Source organism: Haemorhous mexicanus, chromosome 2, assembly GCF_027477595.1.
Source record: "Haemorhous mexicanus isolate bHaeMex1 chromosome 2, bHaeMex1.pri, whole genome shotgun sequence".
Lineage (NCBI taxonomy): Eukaryota > Metazoa > Chordata > Aves > Passeriformes > Fringillidae > Haemorhous > Haemorhous mexicanus.
In genome coordinates, this window is record NC_082342.1 from 9,454,933 (window position 1) to 9,482,861 (window position 27,929).

Sequence of the window (27,929 nt, forward strand, 5' to 3'; positions counted from 1 at the left end):
ATATTTACCGTTCAATATAAGCAAAATTTTCAAGTAGTAACACAGAAAAAAAAAAAGTTAAAATTATTGCAGCATTGAAGTTTAAACAGATTACCGTACTAGAGAAATTGCTAATAGTTGTTATTAATTAGATACTTAAAAGGAAAGAAGGCTTGTACTTAAACTATACTGCATGTTCTAGAGCTGGCTGCACTCCTGGAATTACCGTAGAGTTGTGGTGTTGATCTACTGCTAACCTGATTATTGCTTTTATCCATCCACAAAACAAGCATAAAGACTGACTTATGCATAGAAGTGAAATGAAACACCATGTTTGTAAATTTCCTTGGGTGCTTTAAACCTATGGATAAGTTGAAGAGAAAAATAAAATGTATCTTGCAATGAAGCTTCACAGAATTCTAGAACTACAGGCACCTTGGAATTAACATTAACTGGCTCTGGCCTGAGTACAAACTTATTGAACTGTGTAACATGTGTCTGAGAAGATCTGTAAGAACAGTTATTAATTGTAGCCAAACATCATCTGACTAAACTGTTTGTTTCTTCACCTCCTTACTCAGGTTGACAGCCACAGTAACACCTACCTGTCCTTTTTGATAAAAGAATCTGGAAGGGAACTTCATTTGGAAATGTGGCTTTTGATTTGCTCTACAACTTACATCCTGCATTGTAAATCTTGTGCCTTAGTAAATAACTAAGTATTTTGTGCTCTCTTGTCTGGGTTGATAGAAAGATTCCATCTGGAGTCATGAGCTTCCTCTAACATTGAGAATAGTCTTGCCTTGCCTTGGCTTTCCTACCCCTGCTAAAGGGATAGCAGATGTCCACTGAGTTAGAAGTCCCAGATCCTCACAGGAAGACAGATTACCACATAAAGGCAATCATGCCAAGCATTCCATCATGTCAGTCCCTTCAGAGAAGTTCTGAACTCAGAAATGTAGGGACTTCAGTGTGAGGATACCCAGAGTGGTAACACTGATTCACCCTACCTCCATCTAAATCTCATTTCCCCTTCAGGTTGTAGGGAAAATACCTGCACTGAGCTAGTAACTTTCTAGGTCAGTAGGATGTCATCCAGACTTTCATTTTGAAGCCTCTAATGGCAGGATTATCAAACCTGCAAGGCAATTCATAAGTACACTGGTGGGGAGGTGATGGTCTTATTGATTCAGTAATGGAGGGATAGTGATTGACGAGCTGTAGGACATCAGAGTGTCTGATAAGGGGGAGATGGATATTCAGTCTGGGATTACTCCAGCCCTTCTTTAGAAGGCAGAGCATTGGCTAAATGATTCAGGCAGCAGCCAAGGTTTGGCACAGCTTCTCATTATTAACTGGAAAAAGCAGCGAGCTAAAGAACCTATAAGGACACACCTTTCTACCTGTGTCAGTGATTTCTTCTCATAGGAGAGATAATTACTGTGACATTTAATAAGCCCCTGAAATACTTTATAGCATCAGAAGGTAAGTATTTTCTCAACATTAAACATTACTTTTAACACACAGTAGGAAGTTAGTAGCAAGGCATGGTAACATAAGTCTTACGTTCCAGTTCTCCTTTTCAAACCCTAAGCATATTTCCCTTCTGCTTCCTCTTTGATTATGTTTTGCATATCATACTCATTTAAGGAAGGGCTTTTAACTTCAGTCACACAGTTACTGTGCTGCAAACTGTATGACAGAATCCACTGTTTTGCTATTCATGACTATATTGTTGCCAGGAAAACAAATTATTCCTTGACAACTAACACTAAAACCAGGTTTTTGTTTGTTTGGGTTTTTTTTTTTCATTTTTGTTTCAGGTGGATTGTAAGGTCAGAATGAAAGTTTTGACCATCAGAGGGATTTATAACATATTCTTCCTCTGCGGATTTGCTGTTGTCTCCATAGTCTTTCAGGATGTGGAAGTGAAAAAACAAGTTGTACAGCAAGACAAATGTGAAGACTCCATCTAGAGTCAGTCTCTAGAGGCTTCTGACCTGCAGCTGAAGGAAATGAAGAAGCAGGGTTTTAGGGGATTTGTGTGGATTGCTGTCAAAACTAAGCATGAAGTTGAGTTCTCAAATGCTTACACAGTCTGAGATGTGTGTGCTATGTGTTAAATATTACAGTTTCTGAGGTCTTTTGCACTGTCCCACATGGTTACAGTTAACAAGGAGGAAGCACTCAGGATGTGTATGGGAATGGGCAGAGAAAGCAGGAGCTTTCTTGGGCAATGAAAATTGAAAATGACAGACATCCGGTATGGGATGAGACTTGAACACAGGATACCAGGACTCATCCAACTTGGGAATTTGAAAACAACTGGCAAACCAAGTATATTCTCACAAGACAAATCCAAGAGGAAGCAGTTATAAGGCAGTGGATTTGAGACATCAGAAAAAACAGAGAAAATATATAGTGATGCTTTTCACAGAAATCAGGATGGCCCAGGGCTGAATGGACTGGCCTGGATTAGAGCTTGGAATTGCTGAGTCTATCCGAGGCTCTCCTACTTCCTCTTTCCAGCTATAGCTTAAGCATGGTGGTATTGTCTGTCTTTGTAAAGTTCATTGCAATATTCCACAGAAAGCACCCAGTTACCATTTTTAATTTCTGCAAATCAGAGATTCCTAAATTCAATTGTTTACATACATACAGGTGGCAGCAGCAACTTCGAGCTCCCTTAATTAACAAATGATCTTTTGCAAATTTAACTATGACTCAGACTTGACATTACACTTTAATGACTCATATTCAGTAGGAGTGGAAGCAGAAAACTGTACCATTTGTGTTTGTTTGTTTGTTCCTGTGTTAATACAGGATGGGAACTGTTCCTCTATTGCTCCAGGACATTATAAATTTTTGCAACATATAGCAAGGACTTTAACTAGGTTTATAAAAGACAAATATTAATCTAATGGCATCCGAAAGCTGTTATGGTTATTGCCCATGTCTGAGAGGCTGAAGGAAATAGTACATCATTGGTATTCTGATTTAAATATATGAAAGAAACTCCAGTAAGATTAGTATTTTAATAAGGATAAATACATAGTAATAGGAGTCTCCTCTTTTAAAACTGGATCTTTTTCACTTATTTAAAACAATGCCAAATTTTATGATGGAGTCACTCTCTGAGGAGCCCCACTTCCATCTGTCTCATGACCTGAACTGGATCCCCATTAATTTTCTGGTATTCACACTGTTGCAAAACACTTCTGTAGCAATAGTATTCAGAAGCAGGATTAGTGTCCACCATGCTGAGTGTACTACAAACTCACATGTACACAGAATTTGTGGCCTAAGATGCTCACAGTTCTGGGTGACAGGATATGGCACTGAGAAGGGTTAGCAAAACATGTTCAGCAAGAGTATGACCACCACTACAAGTGACAACCATAACTTTGGAGTTTCTGTGCTCATAGGCACATCTATTCAATGGATCTGTGTAATAGAGAAGCCTCTGTAATATATCCACAAGGGGAGGGAATTGATGTGTAAAGGAACTTGGATCCATAGAAACAGAATCTAAGCTACTTTAAGCTGTCTCCACAAATAATATCCGAGGGAGAATGAGCCGTAGAGCAGGAGATGTAACAATAACCCCTTTGGTGAACACTCTGATCATTTCAACATCAACAGGTGCAAGGCCAGGGATCAGAAGAAATGAGGGGGAGGTAGCCAGCTGGCCACCTTCCTATCCAGTCTCACTCGAAAACTAACTTGTGTCTTTTGCCAGACTCAAGAAGGGTAGACAAAGAAAATGGAAGAAAGAGCTGATCTTAATTATTAGATGAGCAGAACAGACAAGCCTGAAATTTCCAGATAGGAAGTAGTCATAAGAGACAAGTGGAGATGTAAAAAGGGAGACACAGTCACTGAGGTCAGTGGATGTCAGGACTGGAGCAGCACGGACAAGAGGTGAGGCAGAATCATGGGAAAACACAGCACGTGTTACTGTAGCTCTTGGGTGTCTGTCAAAACCAGCACAAACCAAACAAACCCTATGGGAGCCACTCTCCGCTCCTCCTTAGGAATTCATGACATACAGCTACTGCTAGTGGTGGCTACTTTCATAAAATGTAAAATTACAGGCCATTTTTCAACGTCAACTCCTGTGCAATGCAGTCATTTTGGGGTAAGATTTATACTGAGATTTGAGAAACCCTAAGTGATGATGACAGGTCCAGAGCAGAAATGGGGAAAGGCTCTTCCAACCCTCACCCAAGCCCCGCTCTGCTAGAGCTCCAACTATGCTCACATGGCAACCTGGGGACCCCAACTCCACCAAAGCAGTAATTGATATTCCTGAATTGATATTCCTGAAAAGATGGCTCTGCCTTGTCCTGCTGTGCACACCTGCCTGTTGCAGGTGTCCCTCCCCCAGCACTCACCGTCCGTGATTCCCTCGCGGCGATGAGGCAGAGGGGGCTGCTCCAAACGCCCGCCCTTGTGTTTCTTCGTGGGCCTCGGCCTCTGACCCTGACTGACAGCTGCACTCGTGTTGCTGTCAGTAGAAAAAGGACTGCCTGGCCGAGGTCTCTGAGAGGAAGAATATGCTTTGCCTAAAGAAGGAAAAAAAAAAAAGAGAGAAGCCAGAAGAAAAAATGTTATTGCCTTGAAAGGGGCTGTTCTATTAATGTCTGCTCCGAAACATTAAATCAGATCTAATCCTCAGAGGCAGGCAAGTGTCCCCCCGAGGTACCCACAGATAACAACTGCTTTAAGACACACCACAACAAGTGAAGTAGGGAAACTTGGCATTCTTTTGTCTTTAACTTCTATAATTACAATTATTCCATCTGTTGTGATAAAACTACTGTATGCCATGTAACTCCTACCTGCTCTGTGTGCTGAACAGATGTGTCATAACAACTCCTCAGCCTTGAGCAGGGAAGGAAAACAGTTCTGCAATCATATCAAATTTATCTCCTCCTGCCTTCCACTTTCATGTTTTCTGAGCCAAATTCTCATTTTAGGGGCTCCCATATGCACTGCATATCTGGAGTAACTCCAGAGAGATAAACATAACTGATTTTGCAAGCTATGTAGCTTTGTAGCACTGTATACTTCAGGGCTCTCCTTTCTCAAGAAATAAAAATGGGAGTATATTTAAATGCTAACATTTTCCAGTTAATTTTCAGTACTTTATTTGTTAAAAATATCTATTCTGACTTCAGATTAATTTATATATTTTTATAACTCATTTATATAGATATATGTGTGTGTATATATATATATATATATATATATATACACACTATTCAAGTTGTGTGATTTCTCTTAAAGAAATATTTGATGCTGTTCTATGGAGCAGATGATTAAAAGCCTCAGAATTTAAAGAACATAGTTCATTTACTACATTCACTTCCTCTTATTCTGATATTTTTATTCTGTTAACTAGATTTAGTATTTAACAATAACTGATGAAAACTAAAAATCACCATCTTTGACTTTTTTTTGTTCATGTGTATGTCATTCCTGTAAAATTTTGGAGATGTAAGCATCTTAATTAATTTAGAATTGGTAATTAAAATTCTTGCATATTTTTATTATATCTGCAGTGGAAAATGCATAAGCCTGTCCAAAACTCTGCTCTTTCAGTGCTGCTCTAGGCCTGAGTGGTGTAAGAGATGATACAAAGTGGCAAAAAGGGGGATTTCTATTTTGTTGGTCAGCCAGGCCCATGATAGGAAGGAGGTCTTTGTCCTCTGGTTAGCTTAGACAATGGTCTACCCTGCAGTGGGTTATGTTTTCTAGTAAAGCCTTCCAATAGATGTGCTTACTTTCAACATGCTGTCACATACAACCTGATCTAAAAAACCTAATTGGGAGTAATATACAGCTCAGCATTCTATTTGAAACATTCTCAGCACCAAGAGGAAAAGTGAAAAAGTAGCCATGATCCCTCTAGCATGTTTCACATTAATACGTACATGTTAGGATAACATTTCACTATTTGACTTCAGAGAATTTGTGACTTTCTTAGGCTTGATCTTCTACCTTCTGACTGTTGTGCACCCTGAGGAGGGCACTGCTCTCAGGCAGGCTTGAACCCAGCTGCCCATCTGTGTCAGCTATCAGAACTTACCACGTTTCAAGCATTTCAAGCTCTTATCTGGATATTCCCTAACCCTCCTCTAATTAAAAAAAAAAAAAAAAAAAAAAAAGCCAACTGAATTTATATAATCTGAAAACAATGCCTTTGCTAACCCAGCTTGTTTTAACTGAAATTGGGTTGAGAACCCCCACCCAAGCAGCTAATTCTGGAGTTGGGAGAAAGCAAGGAATAAGCATTTGGGAACATGAACCTCTATAGCTGGCACAGCTGCAGCCAGACAAAGACAAGTGATCAAGGCCTTTTTTCACAGATAAGGATAACACAGCAGATGAACACAGAAGAAATATTAAGATTTCATTTAAAAATAAAAAAAGACTCCTAATGCAAAGAAATTCAGATGTGAGCCTGAAATTCCATCCCAACTCACAGCACGCTGCACAGATGTTTTGCAAAAATAAACTCACAACATGCAAATGCAACTAGTGAGTGCAGGACACAGATTCTTCACACTTACTCTTTTGACCAAAGAAATGTGATTATTCATTTAGAATGCTGGTTTTAAAAAGAAATAGACACCAAACATTCTCTTTTATCCCTTCACAAAAATGAGGTAAAATAAATAGCACTGACCTAAATCATACATGGGGCAAACACAAATGATGTGCAGACTCCATAGTACATTTTTCAATGCACTTAATAACTTATTATAGCATCTTGTATTTGTGTGCAGCCCTGCCAGTAAGAACTGCTGAGCAGTGTCAGACTTTCTGCAGCAGATTTAGTGTGTTTAAGTGGAGACAAGGATGAATCCACTAATTCTTGATTTAATTTCCCAAGGGTGTTAGAAAGGAAAGCTGTTTTAACTTCATGGCAAATCACATGATGGCTTCTGGAAACTGGAATCAAAGTGTCTGGCAGGAGAGACACATTGCATCTGGATTCACCAGAGCCTCTCATGCTTGGCAATCAAACATTCCCACGTGAGGCTATCAAGCTGGACACCTCCTTTAGCATCTACCCCTGAGAGCATTTCACAGCTGTTCTAAATAGGTGGAAATAACTGTCCAGACTGCAGAGGAATAAAGAGTCAGGGCCTCCAGGCTCCCTTCAGAGCAATGAGCAGGATAACCCTGCTGCTTCTGCACTGCCAGGCACCGTGCTGCACTCTGGGGGGCTGCAGGGCTGGAACAGGGGTGTCTGACTGAGCCACCCTGCCCTGAGAGGTGACACATCCTGATGGCACTGCAGGGAGCAGGGGGAGATTTTTTTGCAGTGAGCAAAAAAACCATTTCCTGAGGTTTCTGTGAGGAAAAGGAGGGAGGGCTGTTTGCTTACATGTGGGTTTTTATTTTATTTCCATTTTGCCTGCTGGATCATTAAGAGAGTAAAAAGGTAATAATCATAAAATCTCTGCCACAACCACTGGATCCTTTTTGTACCCTATGTTATAATGGTCTGTGAGGATTTACACACATACTCACTTTAAGTGCATTTGTGACCTAATCAAGCTAGGAAAGTACAACTGACAAGGGGGCTCTCATCCTGTCATTGTAGTTTCCATTCACATTGCTGCAATAAAAAATCCTATTTATTTTCAAGTGTGTCATATTTATTCTGTGTTTGTGTGTCCATTTACTTCTGTTATGAATGTGTTTGTGGTGGAAACTGCACTTCTCAAAGGTTTGATACAAGTGAAAGTGATTTTGGTGAAGCTTTGCATTAACTTTTACTGGAGCAAATACCATAAAAAAAAAAATTGGAAAAAATTTGCTCCTTTCACTCAGAACCTGGGAAAGTCTTCAAGGAAAACAGTATATTTTAAGTTATAGTTTGGCCAGATGTGTCCATACTAGGTAAGTTAAAGTCTACATGAGTTTATGAGTTCTCTTGTTTTGGTTTGCTTCCTTTTTTTTTTTTTTTTTAATTGTTTTTAAGTGATAAGACAGATTTACTCAATTTTCCATTAATAGAGGGAAACAACTAAGGGCTTCAGCTATGGGGAAATAATCTTTCAAGGATGACTATGTCTGACCAAAGTCAGTGGTAAAAAATTCCAGTGATTTGAAAAAAAGCTGGATTTTAGGACTTTGCCATCAACTCTTTCCTTTATTCCTAACTTCCTAAAAGGCAGTCCTCACCATGAAATTATTGCATGCTGAAAGCCTACAGTTTTCTGCCCCAACATGTGAAACTTTCTCTTAAATGCACTTTTTACTGAAGGAGAGACTTCATACCAGACTGATAGTCTAAAAAATTTAAATGATAGGAATATTATGGGACCTGTCATCCAGAATTAGCTGAGGAAGCATAACAGAAAATATGACCCAAGTTCATACTCTGCTAGATTAGATTTGTGGATTTAAATAATTAGTTATTGTTTCCATTTTCACAAGACTAAGGAAATGCAAATGTATCCTTTTCTAACCAGAATAAAGATAATATTTCTTTATATTTTAAAATAGAAATAAAACATATGAAGCTTTAAAAATAACTAAAATATATTTACTTTTGCTCAATTACTTTCGGAAGATTGGCTATTTTCAAATGTAATATCCACTTTACCTGTGTTACATTTTACTTGGCAGATTCAGTTGGCACAACCAAAATTAAATGTTATCAAAATACATTAACTTATTGAATTAAGGATTTTTAAAATCAGCTATTAATTAAACTTTAAACAGCTTGTATTGTTAACAATCAAAGCCCACCAATTCACCCCATGCTCAGAAAAACTTCACAGAAAAACACACTTTTGCAGGATGAAATGAAAGAGAAGAGCAGGGATAGGGGTAATAGTTTAAAGGGGATGTTCATCATTGGAAACGTGAATGATTGTGAGGAGATTTTTCAGAAAATGAAATCGTCAAAGGCTGCAAGGCAGAATTAGTAATTTCTTCACAGAAATATTAAATGAGTATATGTCAGTAAATCTAGAGCAGAGTCAGCACTCAGGGGAACTGCAGCAGACCAAAAGTGCAGATTAAAAGCTTGCGCTATTCACTACTTCAAATCACTAAAAACGAAACACAATGCAAGGCTTCATTTAAAATACACCCAAAGAAGTATCTCCATCCACCTTATCCCATGCATGTTAGGCAAGTGTGAGACACAATTTCGCTGAGAGAAGGATAGGCAAAGACACCCTCCATGCAGAAAGCATCAACTTGGAGTCTACAAACCTGTTCTTGTCAGGCTGGTTCCATCCAGCCTAAACCCAGCTTTATCTGCTGCTGCAACCAGTGCTTGTGCAAAAGTGCCGCTGGTAAAGATGGAGTCATCTGAGGAGCTACCTACACTAGATCTATGGCTAGAAAAGTTACGGTCCTCATCAGACGCAGAACCCCATCCATTTACCATTGAACCTAAAAACAAATGTAGGGCGCTAGTGAGTGGTGCACATTGGATAGTCTTTGTTCACCTAAAGCTTAAAGACCCACTTAATATGTTCTTTCTCAACAGGATACCCAAAATTCATTTTGACAGAGCTTGGTACAGAAGAGCAATATTAATCCAAAGCTTAAAGACCCACTTATTGTGTCTTTTCACAACACAAACCCCAAAGTTTATCTGCCAGAGTTTGGCACAACAAAGCACTATCAGAGCTAGGTGGGATCTCATTCATAGCTTGCTCCATGTAGCTTTGCTCCTGTAAACAAAAAATTTTCTCTGCAAATGCAAAGGCTCCACAGTAAATCCTTTTTAAAATTAATGGTTTTTTTCCTGTGATTGAATTGAATGTGGCTGGTTTTGTAATTTTTGTCTTACTTGACTTGTTACAAATCAGAATCTAGTGTGATATTTGCCAAACCAAGTCTTAGTTTTGGACTGCATATATGTAAGTCTCAGTAGATATGGCTAAAGTCAGACCTGGGCTTCAAGGGCTATTCTGAACAAAACTGGCCCCCTGTAGTTTTATCAATCAAAACCTTAAAATAAATGAGAAGTTGTAATGGCCTGAAAATAGCTGCTCAAAAGTAGTTCACTCTACTGGATTAATGTAGTTTTTTTAAAAGGTTAGAAATAATTATGATTCAAGAGCAGAGCAAATATATGCTCAGATTTAACAGTCAGTTGCTAGACCCAGTTGGCCCCATGGTACCTTCCAATTATGGATTACTACTACTGCAGGAGAGGAAACTGAGAAAAACATCATAAAAATGCAGTCAGAAAACAAGATACCAGAAAAACCACATGAAAGAAATGTAGAAATCTTGACATAAATAAAATATAAAGAGCAAAATTGAGAAGGAAAGATAAATCTTGTTTGTTCTTTGCTTATATTTTTTTTCATTTTTTCTGAAGCACCAATCAAGCATCAATCAGCTACCCATCAATTTCAAAAGTTATTGCTTGGATCAATTTTTTTTTTTTTTCCCAAAGTAATGTAATTCTGTTTCTTTCAGGGTTTCAGATGGAGATGGTGGCATTCTGTACTTCTAAAATGTCCCAGGGTCATTCCAGGAACAGGGCGGCCCTGTGAAATGAGCCACCAAACCCAGGTGAGGTAAAGAGCCACCAGAGTGCTTTTGGGACTGAGCTGCTGCATGGCATTGCATGGTGCTGTTGCCCTGAGATACTACAGGCACCTCACCCATCTCAAAATACCTGAAATGTGCTTTTTAGCTACAGCTATGTGTTGGAAAAAAAATAAAAAGCCTAGTGAACCTGTGAGAATCTGCAGAGAACTGGTTTTCAAAGACATGAAGACGTGTGGAGGGATGCAACATGGCCCTGACTTTACTCAGTTAGCAGAGCTGAATTTCTGTAAATGAACATAAACTGTGTAGCAGTACAGAAGCCTTTTTTAAATCCATGCCCAAGAAAGCATTGCTGTGTTTAAAATTGTTAAGTAGTAAATCAATAATGACCTGCTTATTAGTTAATTGATAGGCTAATTAACTAATGGTGGTGTCAAATATTAAAAATGTCCTGCAAAAATAGGTCATGAGTGCAATTAATGAATCCTGGAATTCAGTAGCATGCTGCACCACAAAGCCCAAGAACAGTGGATTATTTTGTGATGCTGCAGTGACCAAACCTTTTAATGTCAGAGAAGTGGCAGGCTGTAATAACAAAAACCCGTGCACTCCTCAGATATGAGAAAAGAAACCAAAGAGGTCTGTGGAGGTCTGACAGGCAGGAAGTGTGTTAAGTGAAACAGAGAGTGACAGAGTTTGATTCTGCTTGCCAAAAGCACACATAAAATTGTTATTTTCCAAGCAGACTCGACCTGATGCAGACAGATGTGAGGAAGGCCAGATAACAGCAAGGGAAAGCTAAAACTGAATTTCCTCTAAGAAGACATTTTCTGAACTACCAATCAAAGTGCAATAGGACATCATAGAGAATGGAGAGCAAAGACACTTAGCAACAGTTATTGATGGTGTATGAAAAGAGATACTACAGATAAACACTTAATGAAGATGTAAGAAAATGAAATGCTATAACTGAGGACATTTTCAAACAATCACTTATAGACACATCCCACAAAATACGTGAGCACAAGCTGTAAATGCAACCAGAGCTATACATATCAAAGGATGATACTTAGATGCTAAAAATTTAACATGCATGTTATTAATTCCAGGGCCCAAGGGTTTTGTGTTATATATTCTATTGTCTATGTAGAGACATATAAAACCATATACAGAGCACTTTTTGTTTTCAGTGCCATGGTCTGTGAGACTATGGATGTTTTAAAAGAACTTCTAATTTCTATTTGCTCACATTGCTTTGTCCATTTGCTAACCACAGCTGTTACAAAACATACAATGCACATGGAAATTTGGGTGTGACTCTTTTGAGGGTATGGGTAGTAGCTGTTTTTGATTTGCTTTGTTAATCAGTCAAAAAAAAAAATCTTGTTTTAGGTATGAAATATACTGAAAATCTGTAAAAGGCAATAGTATGTGAATACAGCTATTGTTCTACACACTCATAGACATGCCAGTTTTTCTAAAATTACCTACATTTTTAATCAGACTGCCAGTTTTCTATGCTAACCCTATAAAAAAGCTTTGTTCCCCAACTCCTCCATATTCCCACAGACAGCAAGTGTTAGTAAGGCTGGGAATAGTGCGCTCTGGCTATGGATCACTCCCTCTTCCCCTCTCCTCCAGCAGCTGCTCTAGGAGGGACCTGCCATGCTGGAGACATAGCTCTGTTCTTGCAGGGACACGAGTTTTACTGAGATGTCATGACCCCACCAAGAGTTCTGCATCCATTTCTGGGGTCCCTGGCACAAGGCAGACATGGACCTGTTCACGTGTGCCCAGAGAGGAGCCACAAAAATGATTGGAGTGCTGGAACCCATCTTCTGTGAGGACAGCCTGGGACAACTGGGATTGTTCTCTGCAGCCTGGAGAAGAGAGGGCTCCAGGGAGATCTTCCTGCAGCATTTCAATACATGAAGTGGGGTCATTACAAAGGCAGAAAGAGCCTTTCTGATAAGGCCTGCAGTGACAGGACTAAAAGCAATATTTTCAAACTGGAAGAAGGTTTAGATTATATATAAGGAAGAAATTCTTTACCACGAGGGTGATAAAATACTGGAACAGGTTGCCCAAAGAAGCTGTGGATGTCCCAATCCTGGGAGTGTTCATGGGGCTCTGAGCAACCTGGACTATTAGAAAGTGTCCCTGTCCATGGTAGGGGGGTTAGAACAAGATGACCTCTAAAAGTTCCTCCTAGTCCAAACCATCCTAGGTTACCTCTGGTTGCTGGAAGCAACTTTTTATACAGAAACTTTTTCCAACTGCTGAAGTCAGCAAAACACCCCGAGACACGTACAGCACCCACAGCTGTGCGTGACCAGGGAGCTCAAGGCGAAACCTCTACATTACTTCTACTGATTCCTGAGCTATTAGGTTTCCCTGCATAAACAATTCCTTTTCCCCAGCAAAACCTGCAGCAGTAAATCCCATTTTGCTCTGACCTGCAGAGGTGTAGACATTGCCCAGAAGGCATGGGAGTGCTGGAGCCCAGCCCGGGCACCTCAGGCCACCACACAGCTGTGTGAGCACAGCACACATGGTGACTGCTTGTTTAAAGGCATCCAGTGGCCTCTTGCTTTCCAAATCAGATGCACATTTGTTTTTCTCTGAATAAAGGCAGAATAAGAGATGCTGACGTTCCTTTCAGATCAACTGTGCATTTTGAAATGGGATGAAACAGGCTTTTAGTGTCTCCTTTACATGCAGCTCGCTATGCGTTTTCCAAGAGTACTTTTGAGTTTTTACACTTTCTGGCAACTGTAAATTTTACTCTTGCTGACAGCAGCAGTAAATGCTTTATGCAGAACAAAAATCAGCTCTGTGAAAAGTTGAACTCTGTTTTCTTGCTCCATAAAATATCTCTTGGTGCTAATGCAAACAGAAAGCTTCTTTGCTCTCAGGGAAAGGTGAGGGGAACAGAGGTGCCAGCTTCCAGTAGACTCCATGCTACTGCTTTTAGTGGCATTTTGCTGGCAATAAAAATGCTTTTTTTTTTTTGTAAAGCGTACTGTTGCTTTACTTAATAATAGAAGAAGTCTAATGCACCTGTGAAATAAAAGCTGCTCACAACAAACCTGGCACTTCTGAGAATTCCATTAGATACTTTTCTGCAGCTACCAGCCTCTATGTGCTTACTTCATGTGTTTTCCTTTACAAGACCATCCAGCACATATTAATGCAGTTTTTTTAATGGAACAGGGATAGACTGCTTAGGTTTCTGAAGTGTGGATGACATCCTTGGGGACTGATGATACTTCAGCTGAAATCAGTTACAGAATTCCTTCAGCCTTTGTAGATGAGAAAGACATTATCTTCTCTTGGATATGTCTGACCACTGTCATAATTACACAGCAAGAATGCCCACTGATTTTGGTGGAAGTGATGGAATAGAAGGGAAAATATTCATTGTACCATCAAAATAAGGAAGAATAATAGAAGTGTCTGAATGCAGAATCTAAATATGATCACACTTACAAAAACTAGAGTTTGTTTTTTACTTTCCACCACCATAAATGCCCATATATTTAAATGTATACACCTGGAATAAATCTCTAAGTTTTAAATGTTTTATTTTTGGGCAGAAAACACTAAAAAAAAGGAGAGAAAAACCATACGTAGATGTTCAGCACTTCACAGGTCCAATGATAATTAATGACCTTCATAAACATCTAATGAAAAATGAATTTATGTCACTTAGCCAAATTTATTTCTGTTTGCATTCCATCCTTTTAGATTTTTTTTGTTTCCATATTGCTGAAAGGCACAAAAAAATCTCAAATTTATTCAAGCTGTTAGAAAAGAAATGCACACAGAACATTAAGTAGTTGCTCAAATGTTGCTGAGCAGTAAAATACTATGATAAAGTGGCAGCTTGCTGTGTCTCTATTACTTCTTCAGCACTAAAATTAATTTATGATCAGCCATCAATTCATTTACATGTCATTTTATGCTAAATCTATCGTTGCTGATGAATGCATATCCCTAGATCCATTAAGCCAGAGTAAAGTCTGTGCTTTATAATATGACCCTGCTAATTGTTGCATTACCATTTTTATGAGATACAAAAAGTAGCAGTTTCCTATTTTCTGAGCACATATTTAATCCATGAAGCACATTCTTCCTATTAAATGCAATCTGTCTAACTGCTTATAAAACAGAATCTTTTGCAATAGGTATCCCTAAGCAAATCAATACAAATATTGAGCTGAGCCATGGTAAAATATGGCTCATGAAAATGATATTGTGCAGTTTTCAAGAATTATTCCATTTGTGCTCAGACACAGTGAATGATCAACTTTTTCCATACAGACACTGATCAGTGAGTCTTTTAATGAAGACCAAAACATGTCAAATAAGGGATATTTTTCCTTGCTGAGCTACACAATCTGAAGAGACTTTTATGATTTAGATCTATATAATTCTATTGAAAAAAAAAAAACTCATTTGTTGAGGCACTGTTTACAAGAATAACTCTTTGTTTATATCAGTTTGTATCAGTTAGATAGAAGAGGTCTTGCTCTAATTTCCATGCTAGCTAATGAGTCAAACTCTTCCCTCAGTCAAAATGCACCAGGACTGAAGATACACAGCTCTCACCACCAGCTTCACTGGTGCTGCAGGAGGAGGAGGAGATAAGGAGAGGGCAAAGAAAACCCCCAAACCATAACACTTTGACCTGAAGAAACCTAGGCTTGCTCTTAGTGATTTCAGTGAGAAGCAAATTAATTTCTTCTAAAATCATCATATGCAATTAATTAAGTCTATTAAAGTAGAATAAAGAAAAAGACTCGTTGTGGCCATTCATGCCATAACTCTCCCCAGCAATTCATTTTTGCTCTGAAAGCAAAAAATAACCCTAAATAATTATGAATTAAGATTCAAGTGAGGAAAAATTTTACCAGTGTTTTGTGGTTCTCTCTCTCTATTTTTTTAAGCAGATTCAGTGACTCAATATTCTAACAAACCATACTGGGAATGAGGCAAAACCTTGGCTTTAATTTCATATTACATCCCACAAACATGCAAATTTAAACCTCCCTCCTTGAATTCTCTTTGTGATATCTGGAGAATGTTAAGATACAGTTCCTGTGCACTCCTCCTTTCTTTTCACTTTATTATACATGTCAACATTATGTCTCTGCCACCTGCAAAGAGAAAAGCTTAATAGTGCAGATTAAATCCTTGTCTGCATCTTCAGTTAGCTGTGACTAAAACTCAAGGGCCTGGAAGACAACTTGACTTTTAAACAGTTTAAAGGAGCAGCACTGTGGTGTCAGAGGGATTCAGTCGTTTGTGCTTTGGCTCACGCAGTGCCAGTGCTTCCCCTCAGAGAATCCCACACTTGGCACTGCAGGAAATCCTTGTTCTCAGCTCAGCCATGAAGAACAAAGCCCCAGTTCAGTCCAAGAGTGGGTATCTTTGAGGCATTGCTGAGGCTTGCTAACACTACAGGGTGAGGAACCTCGCCCTGCTCCCCCCACAGCAACTCTGTTTGGAGGAAGTCAGGACCAAGGGATGTCAATTTAGATTTCTCACAAACACTGAACTCCCAGGGTGCTTCAGAATGAACAAAAATATTGCTTCATCTGGGTCAGCTGTTCTCATCTGCCTCCATTTTCAAATACGTTTAGAGAAGTGAAAACGTGATCTATAAATTCCTAGAAAAATTCTGACTGAAGTCACCAAAGGCTCTGTGAAAAGAAGTAGCTTATATATTCTCAGCACATGAAAGAACAATTTAGTTGTTCTGCAGTATTTTAAAAGCAATCAAACTGAAGAATGAGAAACAGCTTGGGAATGACTGAAGCAATTTGCTACACACTCCTTAACACCATTAAACACAGCCTGGAAGAGTTAAGAGAAACAGATAAAGAAAAATTAAAATTATCTTTTGAAAAACAAAATTTGCCCAAGTATAATAGGCAATTTCTTTCCACCCTTAGGAAAAAAAAAAAAACCAAAAAACAAAAACCACCAAAAAACCAAGCCCAATACAAAATCTTCTAAAATCAAGGTTTTACCCATGTAGTAACTGAGAAAAACAGAAGTATTTTTGTAATTTGGAGATTTTGCCATCTCACAGACCCTTTATGCTAACACTTTGGGTGTACTCCTGTAAGGCTATTGTTCCTTAAGTCAGTCTAGATGTTGGCTAAGTGCTATAGGGGCAGTCTGTAATTTTGCTTCCTCTCCAGCTGCAAATTCCCTTCCTGCATTGCCAGCACACACCTTGCCATGCAGTGAACCAGAGGCAAAGAATGATCCAGCTGGTAATTAAACAAGTAAAAGAAACAGCAAAAGAAAAACCTTAAATTTCAGCTGGATGAGGCCACATGAAGACAGTGGTGGTGATGAGTGGAAGCATATTTAGATCACCTTAAGTATACTCCCTGTCTACATTTTGAAGTTCTGTCCAATTTCTTCCAAAATATCAAGAAGCCTTTAACAATCGAGTAATTAGAATTTAACACTCCAAAAATAAAACAATATTTTGAAAGTTATTCATAAAAGTATAAATTTTAATAAGCACTAAAGTTTCAAATTGGAGCAGGAATACAACTATTCCTTTTTTGCTCTAGGGAGGGTGATCCAAACTATTAGGTGAAGATGCAAATGTGGAAACATTCATTTTCTGATTTACAGATACACAAGCATTGCCATATTAAAATCTACCAATAGAAAAATGTATACCAACCTGTTTTTTTAATATTTATTTATTGCTGTTCTACTAGTCTAAGACTCTTAGTGAATTGCTAACAGAAATGCTTTAAGCCATTAGTGAGATATGCAAAAATATGCAGAATTATAGCCTGAAGGAGATTACACTAGAAATTCAAGCAAAGTGAGTTAACATATGCATGCACTAAAAAGTTAACCTTCTCAATTCAGGGATTTAAACTTTAACTCTATGGCCTTCAGTTGCATCTGGATTTCAAATCGCAGCAGCAGAGATACAATTTCAAATCTTAATTAGATTGGCAAGCAGTGTGGCTCTAGGGTGAAGGAAAACATGGAAGGTGGGATTAAGCTACACACTATCTCATTCAAGAAGGGAAAGGAAGAAAATGATAGTATTGATGTTCCATCACTGTCATATTCCTGCAGTGTTTTCAGAACAGAAATCTTTAAGCATGAGAGCAAAAGCCTTGGAATTCCAGAGGTCCAGACAAAGAAGGAACTCAGTGGTGCTATGGCAGGAAGTGTTCTGAACAAGTCTCTCTCAAGGTCAAACCAGCAACGAGTGTTTGTCTGCTGACAACACTGAAAACTGAAGCACCACCCACAAACACTGTGACATTGGGGATATTTGGGTCTCCAGCATACCTTCACATTATGGGCACAGTACATTATATATGCACTGATGCTTACACATAGTGCATGATGTCCATGTTTTTAAAAAACAATGTCTTTCACTGTCTAAATTTCACTAACAGCACTTTAATTCATTCAGATCCCATGCATTAATTTATTATAGCAGGCCTTTCTAAGTCCCCTTTGATGATGATGTAGCTTTCCAAGGCATGCAAAGGACAGGAAGGAGTGAGTGAAGGAGGGTCAGAATTATTAAACAGATTCTCTAAAAGGGAACAATTGCTAAATTCAGCAATACAAAGAATGTTCAAAATACACATTTTCCTACATAAATGTTGTATTTACTCTAGAAATAAATGCTGTACCAATCTAGCTACACTTATTCTGAAGTCCTTAACTTCCTTGTGTTCATCTCAGAAAGCATTTGCCCAGCAAAATATCTAAAAGTGTTTTAAGATAACATTTTTATGCTGCTACTGATTTATGAAATATATATTGCTAAGGTGAGGTCTTCCCCCTCCTTTTTATGTAACTGCCTTGCTTCTCTACTAGAATGAACCTTTCATGAAAGCCAGGATATAACTGAATTTTCTTTCAAGTCTTTAAAGCTTTTCAAAATTCATGAATTTCCTTATCATTTTTCAGCAAAGCAAAGTATTTCCAAACCCTTCTTTAACTGTAGTGTTTAGTATTAACATTTTAAATGTTACAGAAATCGAGTGGAATAAATTTTCACTTAGAAAGTGTCCAAATGGTGATGTATTTTACTGGTAGTACCAAGTTGGTGTCACTGTGTTTGGTTACCTGTTACAGAGCTGCCTAGATTGTCCATACTGGAGCCTGGAGTATGCTCTAGACCTCTTAGTGGCCTACTGATTTCTACAGTTTCTTCTTCAATATCGTCCTCATCATCATCGTCATCTGGAACATCTGTTTCCAAATCTGAAATAAGGTTTCCAGATACATATCCTAGGGGAGGAACTGGAGCCTGAGGAGGTTGGGTATTGCTTTGGATGTGCCTACACAAACAAACAGGAAAAGTTATCAGAATGGATGAGACTTTGCAGCCCATGGTCAATAAAACACAAGCCTTTCAACAAGTCCTGAAGTATATTTACAAAACGTGCTTGGTCAGGCCAAACTCAAGAAAATTCAGTTCAGTTATTCACTGCAGCTTCTAATACCAGAGTGCTTGCATACTTTCCAGTCTAAAATAAAAAGAATCAAGATAAAATCCTCTAGGATGGGGAAGGTGAGGAGTGCCTTCTCACAGATGAAGAGCAATAGACACAGAGGCTGCATAAATCAGGTAGGGAACCCATGGAAAAGCACAATTCTGAATCCCAGCCTGGCATATAAGTGTCTCACACAATATTCCCCCTTGCAAATCACACATTGAACCAAAGTTAAATCTCACTCTTTCCGCTTAAACAGATGCAGTGCCTGAAGCAAAAGTCATCCTAAAGAGGAGGAAATGGCCAGTAGGACAGAAGAAATTTTCAAGTCCAATGAATGCATCATCAGCAAGGCCTTTTCATTTTGCTTTATTCCAAGAAGTTTAATTGATTTAATTGCAGCAGTATTAGGGCATGCATGTGTGAAATTACTCCATGCAGCAATTACATAAAGCAAAAAAAAAAAAAAAGAAAGAAAAATGGAGACAAAAAAGCACCCAGAGGATAGCTAAATGGCCATAGGCAAGCATGGGATTCAGGGTTTGATGTGTCTGGTCTCTGAGAGAAAAGAACACCATCAGCTTTCAGAACAGCACTCCCCACAGCACAACAGGTACACAGCAAGCTGTGCCAGGGGACCTGGGCACGACTGGCCTCGGCACAAGAGCATGAACCACGCTTGAAATTGCTAACTTAGGCACGTGGGAATCCTTGGGTGGCTCTACAGGAGGTGCCATGACCTGATTTGAATCGGCAGCACTCTGGATGGGATCCAGGATTCTGCTGGTCTCTTGCTTGGACATCAGTAAAACTGAAGAAATTACAATTGTCACCTGTTTGGCTCCCAGCTATAAAACATCTTCAGTGGAAATCTTGTGCTGAATTACTGCCTGCATGAATGAATTCTCTTTATTCAATGAGCCTTTTTTTTTTTAAATTTTCTACATGTAAATCTATCATATATGGGAATGTCATGGTAAATGTTATGTACCACTGGTAACTTTCTCCACCTCAATGTAGGTTTTAACTTATTGCTTACTCTGAATCTAATTTCCAGAACAAGTGCTTCCTTTCTGACATACAACCCCCTTCTGATTAACAGTTATTGAACACTTTTCTGCCTGGACACCAGGTTTTTAGTGTTCCACACAGTGTTCAAAACACTGGGGCACTAAAGGGCACTACCATCTAACTAGCCCTCAATAAACAGTGTGATTAGCTCCTAATCAAGCAAAATGCTTAAGTATATGTTTAATGTTAAGCTTGTGATAGAACAATTGAAGTCAATTTCTCATGTACTCACAGTTAAGCATATACTTAAGTGATTTGCTGGATCAAGGCCATAATGATTATGTACTTTTCCAGTAATCTCTAATGGGCTCTTTCTTAAATTCCTAGTTGGCTGATGTTTGAATTTCTCAGTTGCTACTCCCACAGTACCCTGAGACCCTGACAGGTCTCATTTTGCTGTTTAGTTTTCCCCTGTCTCTACAATGGACAGGTTAACTTTGTGAAAAGAAGACTGAAAAAATATTCCTTCCCAGTCAAAACAATGGAAGACTTTCTACTAACTTTGTCTGGCCAAAGAACAAAAGTAAATTTAAAAATTCCATTAAAAAAAAAATCACTTGTATATAAAGCATTTAGCCCAATACCCAAAAGGTGTGAAAAAAAAAAAGGTTATTCTTTGTTTTGTTTTGTTTTTTTTTTTTGGAGTTTCAGGCTCAATTACTGTGACTTTACACAAGAGCGACATTAAAATCTGTATAATCCTAAGCACATTATGAAATTTCCCAATCAATTTTCATTTCCCCAAAAAGGGAGCAAGACTTTTCCTGCCAGCTGCAGGAGGCTTTGGTGTGGTCCTGCTCCATTATCCGTGCCTGCACTGGTTTGGAGGGCGTAGGAAGGGTAACAGCTGCACAGTGCAGCAGCCACTGCCTGTGCTGGCAGGGTGTGCATCTGTGAGCTGGTTCAGAAGCCAGTGCCTTCAAGAGGCCTGGTCTAGCTGCTGCCTGGGATTTGGGTCAGTCCCACAGGCAGGCTGGGGTCGGTGCTTGGCAGCGCGGCGCTGCAGCGGGACCGGGGTACCCTGTTGATCGAGTGCAGATTGCAGACAAGCCCCGAGGCTTCAAGGTTGCCCAGGGAAAACAGCTGGCTTTGGTTTGGCACCGCCTGCCTACCTGCCTGATGTATTTATGGGAGCTCAGGCTGAATAACTTCGTGGCTTTATTTAGCAGGGAAGAAAGGCTGCTCCTCTGCTGGCAGCGTGCCATTCAGTAACTAGCTCTGCTCCGCTCCACTGAGAGTCGTGGGCTTTGTCTGGGTGGAAGAGTTGTAAAAGGACAACTGCTGCTCAGGGAACATCCAGGAACCAACTGACCTTCACCATGTCCCCAGCCTGGTGCAGTTGACAAGTTCTTTCTCAGTCCCTGAAGAGATTGCTTCTGTTTGTTTTGCAGGGGAAATGTTACTGTGGTATTTGCTTGCTCTTCCTTTAAACAGGCATAAAGCACTCTGAAACACTAGATCCATCCTAGAAATACTAACAACTTGCTTTCTGCCGTTTCTAGGTTTTTCCTATGAATCAGAAATTCTCATGGTAGTTCAAAGTATGGAGATGCAAATAATTCATTCTCATGTGACACAGTGTAAAAGCTGCCACATTGCTATTCCAAGAAACTATCATTACTTTTAATCAGGAGTTAGAATCTTATTATTTTTGAAAATCCTAAAAAATTCCTGTCTTCTGCTAGCCTGAAAAGAGAGCACTCACAACTGTATAAAAGCTGTCAGGAGGTGGGTAGTAACTGCTAAGCCAAACACGTGCAAAATTTTGGAGGAATATTGTTTTTACATGTTTTCAGACAAAATTTAGCATATTACCAAGTATTATGATTTAAAAAGCACATAGGGATGTGTAACACCTTCCAACTGTGGGTAGAGTTTTTCTACTTCTTCTTCCATTTTACTTCTTTGGAAACACAATTGAAACGCTGTTGAACACGGTCATTATTTATGTCAAAAAGGAATGTAGTATTATTGTTGTTATTATTAATATTAATATTATTATTAAATTTCCCTGATCAAAGGTTACCCCTTCAAGCATTTACCATGTCTGCTTTGCTATATCAAACTGGTAAGCCCTTGTTAACTCATCAAGGTGAGCTTGAAGCATTGGCTGCATCTCCTCTCGTGGGGAAGGCGTGAGAGTTGCAGTCGACTGCTGCCCAAAGGAGATGGCAGGAGATGAAGCTACTCCCCGGACAGGAGGTGTGGGGACACGATCATCATCTTCTTCAAGCTCATCTTCCATGCCCTGATGCAGGTAGGTCTGAACTGGCAAAGGTGGACACCAACCATCACTGTCATATCTACAATAAAAACCAAACAAACTTAGTGTATATTGAAACTCATCTCTGCTGCACAGTAGAGGGTGTGGAGGGTATACAGGATTCCTGCTACAGTTGGAAACCTTGCACACAGTGTGAGTCCTAACATTTAATAAAAATAGGGTCTTGCCTAGATTGTCCTTACTGAGTCACTTTTATTTTTCCCACAACAGCTAAGCAACTTGAACAAGAAATGCAACAGAAAAATTGCTGACCCATTATCACATTCATTAATGGTGATTAGATAATGTTACCCCACGATCAACAACAAAAATGAACTCACTTCCAGGATCGTTAACGTAGGAGAATGAATATTGACCTGGACATGGAAATAGCAGCATTTTTAAAAGGTAGAGCAAGCTTTATGTAGAAGCACTTAGGCACTTATTTCACAGAATCCCAGAAAAAGCTGAGTTGAAATTGACCCACAAAGATGACCAAGTCCAACTCTAGGCCCTGCACAGCACCATCCCAAAGAGTCACACCATGAGGCCAAGAGCATTATCCATTTACTTCCATCCTCCTCTTTATCTGTCTACAAATTTACCACTGGTTTCTGGTTTGAAGCTTAAACAAAAAGCTACACTTCCCTCATAAATTCTGGTCTTCCCACCCGGCACATGGGCATCTCCTATGATGTGCAATACATCCATGTCACAGCAGCACTGACCCCAAGCATATGCTGTGTCACAGAACCAGCTGATAAGGTACATTAGCACACATGTTGGCAGCTCTGCCAGCACCCCCACCTCCTAAACAATCTGTACTGGGACTTACCTAGACAGTGCTACATTTCTGAACACTTTCAACACACCTGCCCCAAAGCAAATGGAAAGATTACCCACTAGGTATTCTTGAATAACAAATTCTTCTTTCTTCAGACATAAAGGGTGTCCTGGTAGGAGTATGAGGTTTTTGTTGCCTTATACCAAAGGTGTAAGGGGAGGTGCTATATCTGATCAGGGCTAGAAACAAAAGCTTTTTATTTTATTACCACTTCTTACACAAGTTTTGCCAGCAAGACAATTCTTTTCAGTCTCTGCACTCATCAGAGATCTTTCAATTCAGTGTTGTATAACAGTATTATCCTGGGATACTGTCCCTTAGAGACTCTGGCATCATTCCAGGTAGATAGGCCTTAGTGACTGTGGTCATTCCCTGTGCATTACCTCCCCAGAGTAATTCCCTAATCTGAACACAACTTCCGTTGTATGCAGCTTTGCTGACAATCACACCACTCAAATCTCAACTGTCTACTTTTTCCATCTTCAAAACATCCAGTCAGGCATCAGTCCCCTGAGCACCAGCACACATTTCTTCTTAACTTCTGGTGTACTCCAAAATAACTCAGGATACACAGTTGTTTTTTTTCCCCCGTCAAAAAACAGCCAGACAGCCACAAGCTCTCACAGCTCCTTCACTGTCAAACCATCACACACTCTAAAGGCCATTTCCCAAGCATCATCTAAGTCACTTTATCTTCCTTCCACCTTCAAGGACTGCTGACAAGGTCCTTTTTTCTGCAATGCAGGCAGGCAGTGCCTTGCATGATACAGTTAATTTCTCAAACCGGCTTAAAAATACTCCTTTAAAGCTTCTGATTTGGAAGGAAGGATTTACCAATTTCCCAAAGAAAAATGAATTACTGTCAATTTTCTCAAGTGTGAAACCAGGTTATAAAAAAGCTGGGAACACTGAGAGGGAGAAGTTGCAAAACCTGTATTGTTAACAGAGCACTTTCAGCACAACCCAAAGATTTCTTAAATTAACTTAACTACTTTTTCCTTATTCAGAAGTCTGTAGTCTGCCTTTAAAACATACAGATTCAGAACAGCTAAAACAACCTGACTTAATAATCCAAAAGTCCATGGAAGACATATCTGGTAATTCACACTTGCATAAATTTAAATCTCTATATATGTAGATATAACCATAAATAGATATAAAACCACATATGAGCACAGAAGTGAAAATAAAGGCTGTTTCTTAACATCTGGCCTCTAGGAGAGGTTGATCATTACCATTTTCATAACACAGAGATTTAAGAAAATGTTACATGATACACATTCATCCTCAGCAAACAATTAAGATATGACCAGCTGTAATTTGTCTTTCCAAACAATATCCACTCAGGACATTTGCAACCAAGGCTGAAGGGACCATCCTAAATCATATTGAAAACTGTGCAGTGAAACAGTTCTTCCTTCCTTTTGCTCTCTCAACCTGATGCTTTGCTATAATGCCTTCTTTAAAAGGGACAGAGGGAAAAGGCACTCCCTGGTGACTTTGCAATGATGAATAAATGAGCTTTGGATGTCCTCGCCTTCTGACCCTACTTGCTTCAAATCCCCAAATGTTCAGCTTGGTAGTAAAAAGGTTTCTTAGTAAAGAGGTTTCTCAGTGAAAAGATTCTGCAAAAGTACTGCACCTTTACCCAAATTTTGTTTGAAATGGAAAGCAGTCTAACCCTGAAGTTCAGGACATTGAGAGTCAAGATTTCAGGTACAAAAACCTTTGTCTTAATGTAAGGTGTCTGAAAAGCCACAAGCCCTAACCTTCATTTTAGAGAAAAACAAAACAAAACAAAAATCCCTAAAAACAACCCCCCAAAACCAACAAAAAAAAAAAAAGAAAAAGAAAAAGTAAACCTAACAGGCTACATAGTAACCACATGTCACATAAGTGATACAGCTATAGAAACATCTGTTATCACCATAGTGATTATTTGCCATATCCGTGTTCTTTTTTGGTTTTTGAGTAAATCCAATGTGGTGAAAATGCCACTTTTTTCAAGTACACTTACTGAAATCTAATCTGCCTTAACTTCATTAGCAACCTCTGATAGTAATTTCATTATATTTTAGACCCTAATAAGTTCTGGTTAACAAACATGAGCTTCTATTTTTCTAATAAGTTTTATTGTACTGTCAGCACTTCTATTCTCTAGTAATCTTTTACTATTAAAATCCTCAATCCATTACATTAATAGATTTGTTCCTTTAAAATATAAAATAAAGGTGATAGATACAGTGCACGTTCTGTAAAAACTGTGTTTCATTACACATATTGTTGCAAACAATGAAGCTTCCCTCCCTGGAACTCACCAGAAAGGACTTTTTGAAGTAAAAGGTACTACTTCCTTTACTTTTCCTAAAGATAGACAATAAGTATCAAATATATTGACAGTCAGCAGCTAATATTCCACTTTGAAGTGTAATCAATAGCAGGAAATAGAAATAACCAAATAACAATATGCTGACTACCTTTACTGGGTTGGCTCAAGATCATGCATATTATTGGTGAAAAATCAAAGTAAAAGATAATGAGCAAGAAATGAGCATTTCTTTACTGTCCAGTTTACATAAAATCAAGCAAAATCATCTTCTCTGAAAAGTGTTGGAAAGGGAGCGTGTCAGTTTGGGAGCTACTATAGGAAAAGAGAAACTTAATTGGCACAAACAGGCTCTTTCCTGAGGTTAAACAGGAATCTAAGAGATCTCCAAAGCTACCACATTATATAACAGGGCTAGCTGGAATAAGATATTCACTTTTCTCTCTGCAGTTTATGGAAAAATTGAGGCAAATGTCAACCCTAGAGCCTCTAGGAAATAGATGATACAGAAAACTGAGTGTATTTTTTCTGTGATAGGTGAAGTTAGGGGTTTGTTTGGTTTTTTTTAATATCACTTGCTATTGTGGATTATCTTTTGCAACTTAGAAGTACACTAGTGCTTATAAGGCCACTAGCACTAATATCTAGTAAGCAAAACTAGGTGTCAATATTTTCGAGGTTTTTTTTGTGATAATTCCAATGAAACTCACATTTGAATTTAATTGTTATAGGAAGACTCACAGAAAAACAAGTTTCTGTTTAACTGCCTTGTTTTATTCTGTTAAAATTAAAACACTTCAAACTTGTCACAGATACAATAAATCAAAACAAACCAAGAAGAACAAAAGAGTTTTTAAAATGTGGCTTTTTTTTTGACCCAGTACGTCCAAGGCAACATAAGGAATGCAGTCAGTGATTTTTTTTCCCTTCTAGCTTGTTGAAAAGCACAGAAACAAGACCAACCTCTAAATACAGAAGGACTATTAGTATTGGAAGCATCCTCAGAAAGTATGGGCATTGCAGATTAAGTCTTCATCAAAGGTGGTTGCAAATTACTGTAGCTCCAGACTGAGACTCTTAGTCCAACCTTCAAAATTTTTCTGTGTTTGGTAAAATGCATGTTACAAGGTCTTGCTACCAACACTGCTAATGAGATATTACAGAAACCAGAGAAGAGCAATTCAAAGCATAATCAGAGGAAAAAACTAAGTCTGAATGGTTGTGAACCTGGAGACTGGTGATTACTTCCTCCTTAAATAACCAATGTTGTCTTGGTGACCAACATCATTCCTTCCAGCTAAATTACAGATGCTTTATGCAACTGAGGAGTCAAGCCCTGTGTCACAAGGGATTTCTCCATAAGGTATTTCCATTTACCTTTAATGCTATTCCATTGTTCTGAAGAAAATCCAAGTGGTTTGCCTTCTATTGCATAATTGTTTTAGTGAAATGGTTGCACATGTGTTTTAAGGATATAAACTGATAAAGACAAAATTATTATATGGTGAAACAATTTAAAATTTATTTTAGCCTCTTATAACAGAATACAGAAGACAATGATTAAATGAACTTTTTGTTTTGAGATTTAAACAACACTCACAATCAGTAAGGTTATTAATTTTCCATTACTTTGAAATTTTAACTATACAGCCTGAATGGGCCTTAATTTTATGAAGAGCTTCACAGACTAACAGAGTCATTTATTGCTCATTATAAGAGTCAAAGGAGTTGATATTAACTGAAACAATATGGAATTTTTCTAACTTTAATTATGAAAGTAGTAATGATCAATTCCCCCTTACAATTGAAAGATAACAGTTGAAATTTTTTTATTCAGTAAAGCTATTACAATTTATTCTTTAAAATGCTTCATCTTTAGGAAATATTGTCTAATCCATGTATTGAAACAGACCGAAATTTGTCCCTGACAGAAAAATTATTCTCAAAAGACTCCAACAGAGCTACCCACAGCAAACTATGTTTTAAATACTTTGATTTACCTCCAGAGTTTGATAACCTGGCATATCACATAATTACACTTTATAAAAAGCAATTCATAATTGTTGTCTGTGTAGGAAATGTCTCTTTCCTCTCATTTAGCACTTCTTGTGTGATTTTGTGTCCTTGAAGACAAGTTTGAGCTATGCGAAATTATGTGGAAGGTTCCAGATACTTGAAAGTTGTTTGAATAATAACAAAAAAAGCCTGTAATTAGCATGCCTTCCTCAACTGTGAAATTTCTTCTAAAAGCCGATGAGAAGATTATTATCCGTTGGTTGATCTTCAAAAATTAATCCAATTTGGTGGGGTTATTTTTGTTCTGTTGGCTCTAATATTTTTAAACATCAAAGCAGTGAAAAAATACACAGAGCCAGATTATGTCATCCTTACTCTGAGTCCCATCAG

At 38.5% G+C, this 27,929-nt stretch overlaps 1 protein-coding gene across 9 annotated transcripts in view; it reads right to left on the minus strand.

Moving 5' to 3' along the window:
- The window catches only part of ROBO2 (roundabout guidance receptor 2), a 435,957-nt gene that overhangs the window by 11,341 nt on the left and 396,687 nt on the right, over positions 1-27,929 (minus strand). For 5 of the 9 annotated variants that reach the window (XM_059872718.1, XM_059872771.1, XM_059872763.1 and 2 more), the window contains 4 exons: positions 22,133-22,393; positions 18,649-18,863; positions 9,220-9,402; positions 4,374-4,544 (listed from right to left, as the gene is read on the minus strand). In XM_059872718.1, the coding sequence (XP_059728701.1) occupies positions 4,374-4,544; positions 9,220-9,402; positions 18,649-18,863; positions 22,133-22,393 (830 nt within the window). The remainder of the gene's footprint in view (positions 1-4,373; positions 4,545-9,219; positions 9,403-18,648; positions 18,864-22,132; positions 22,394-27,929) is intronic. The other 4 variants (XM_059872788.1, XM_059872752.1, XM_059872779.1 and 1 more) reach the window with 1 other exon arrangement.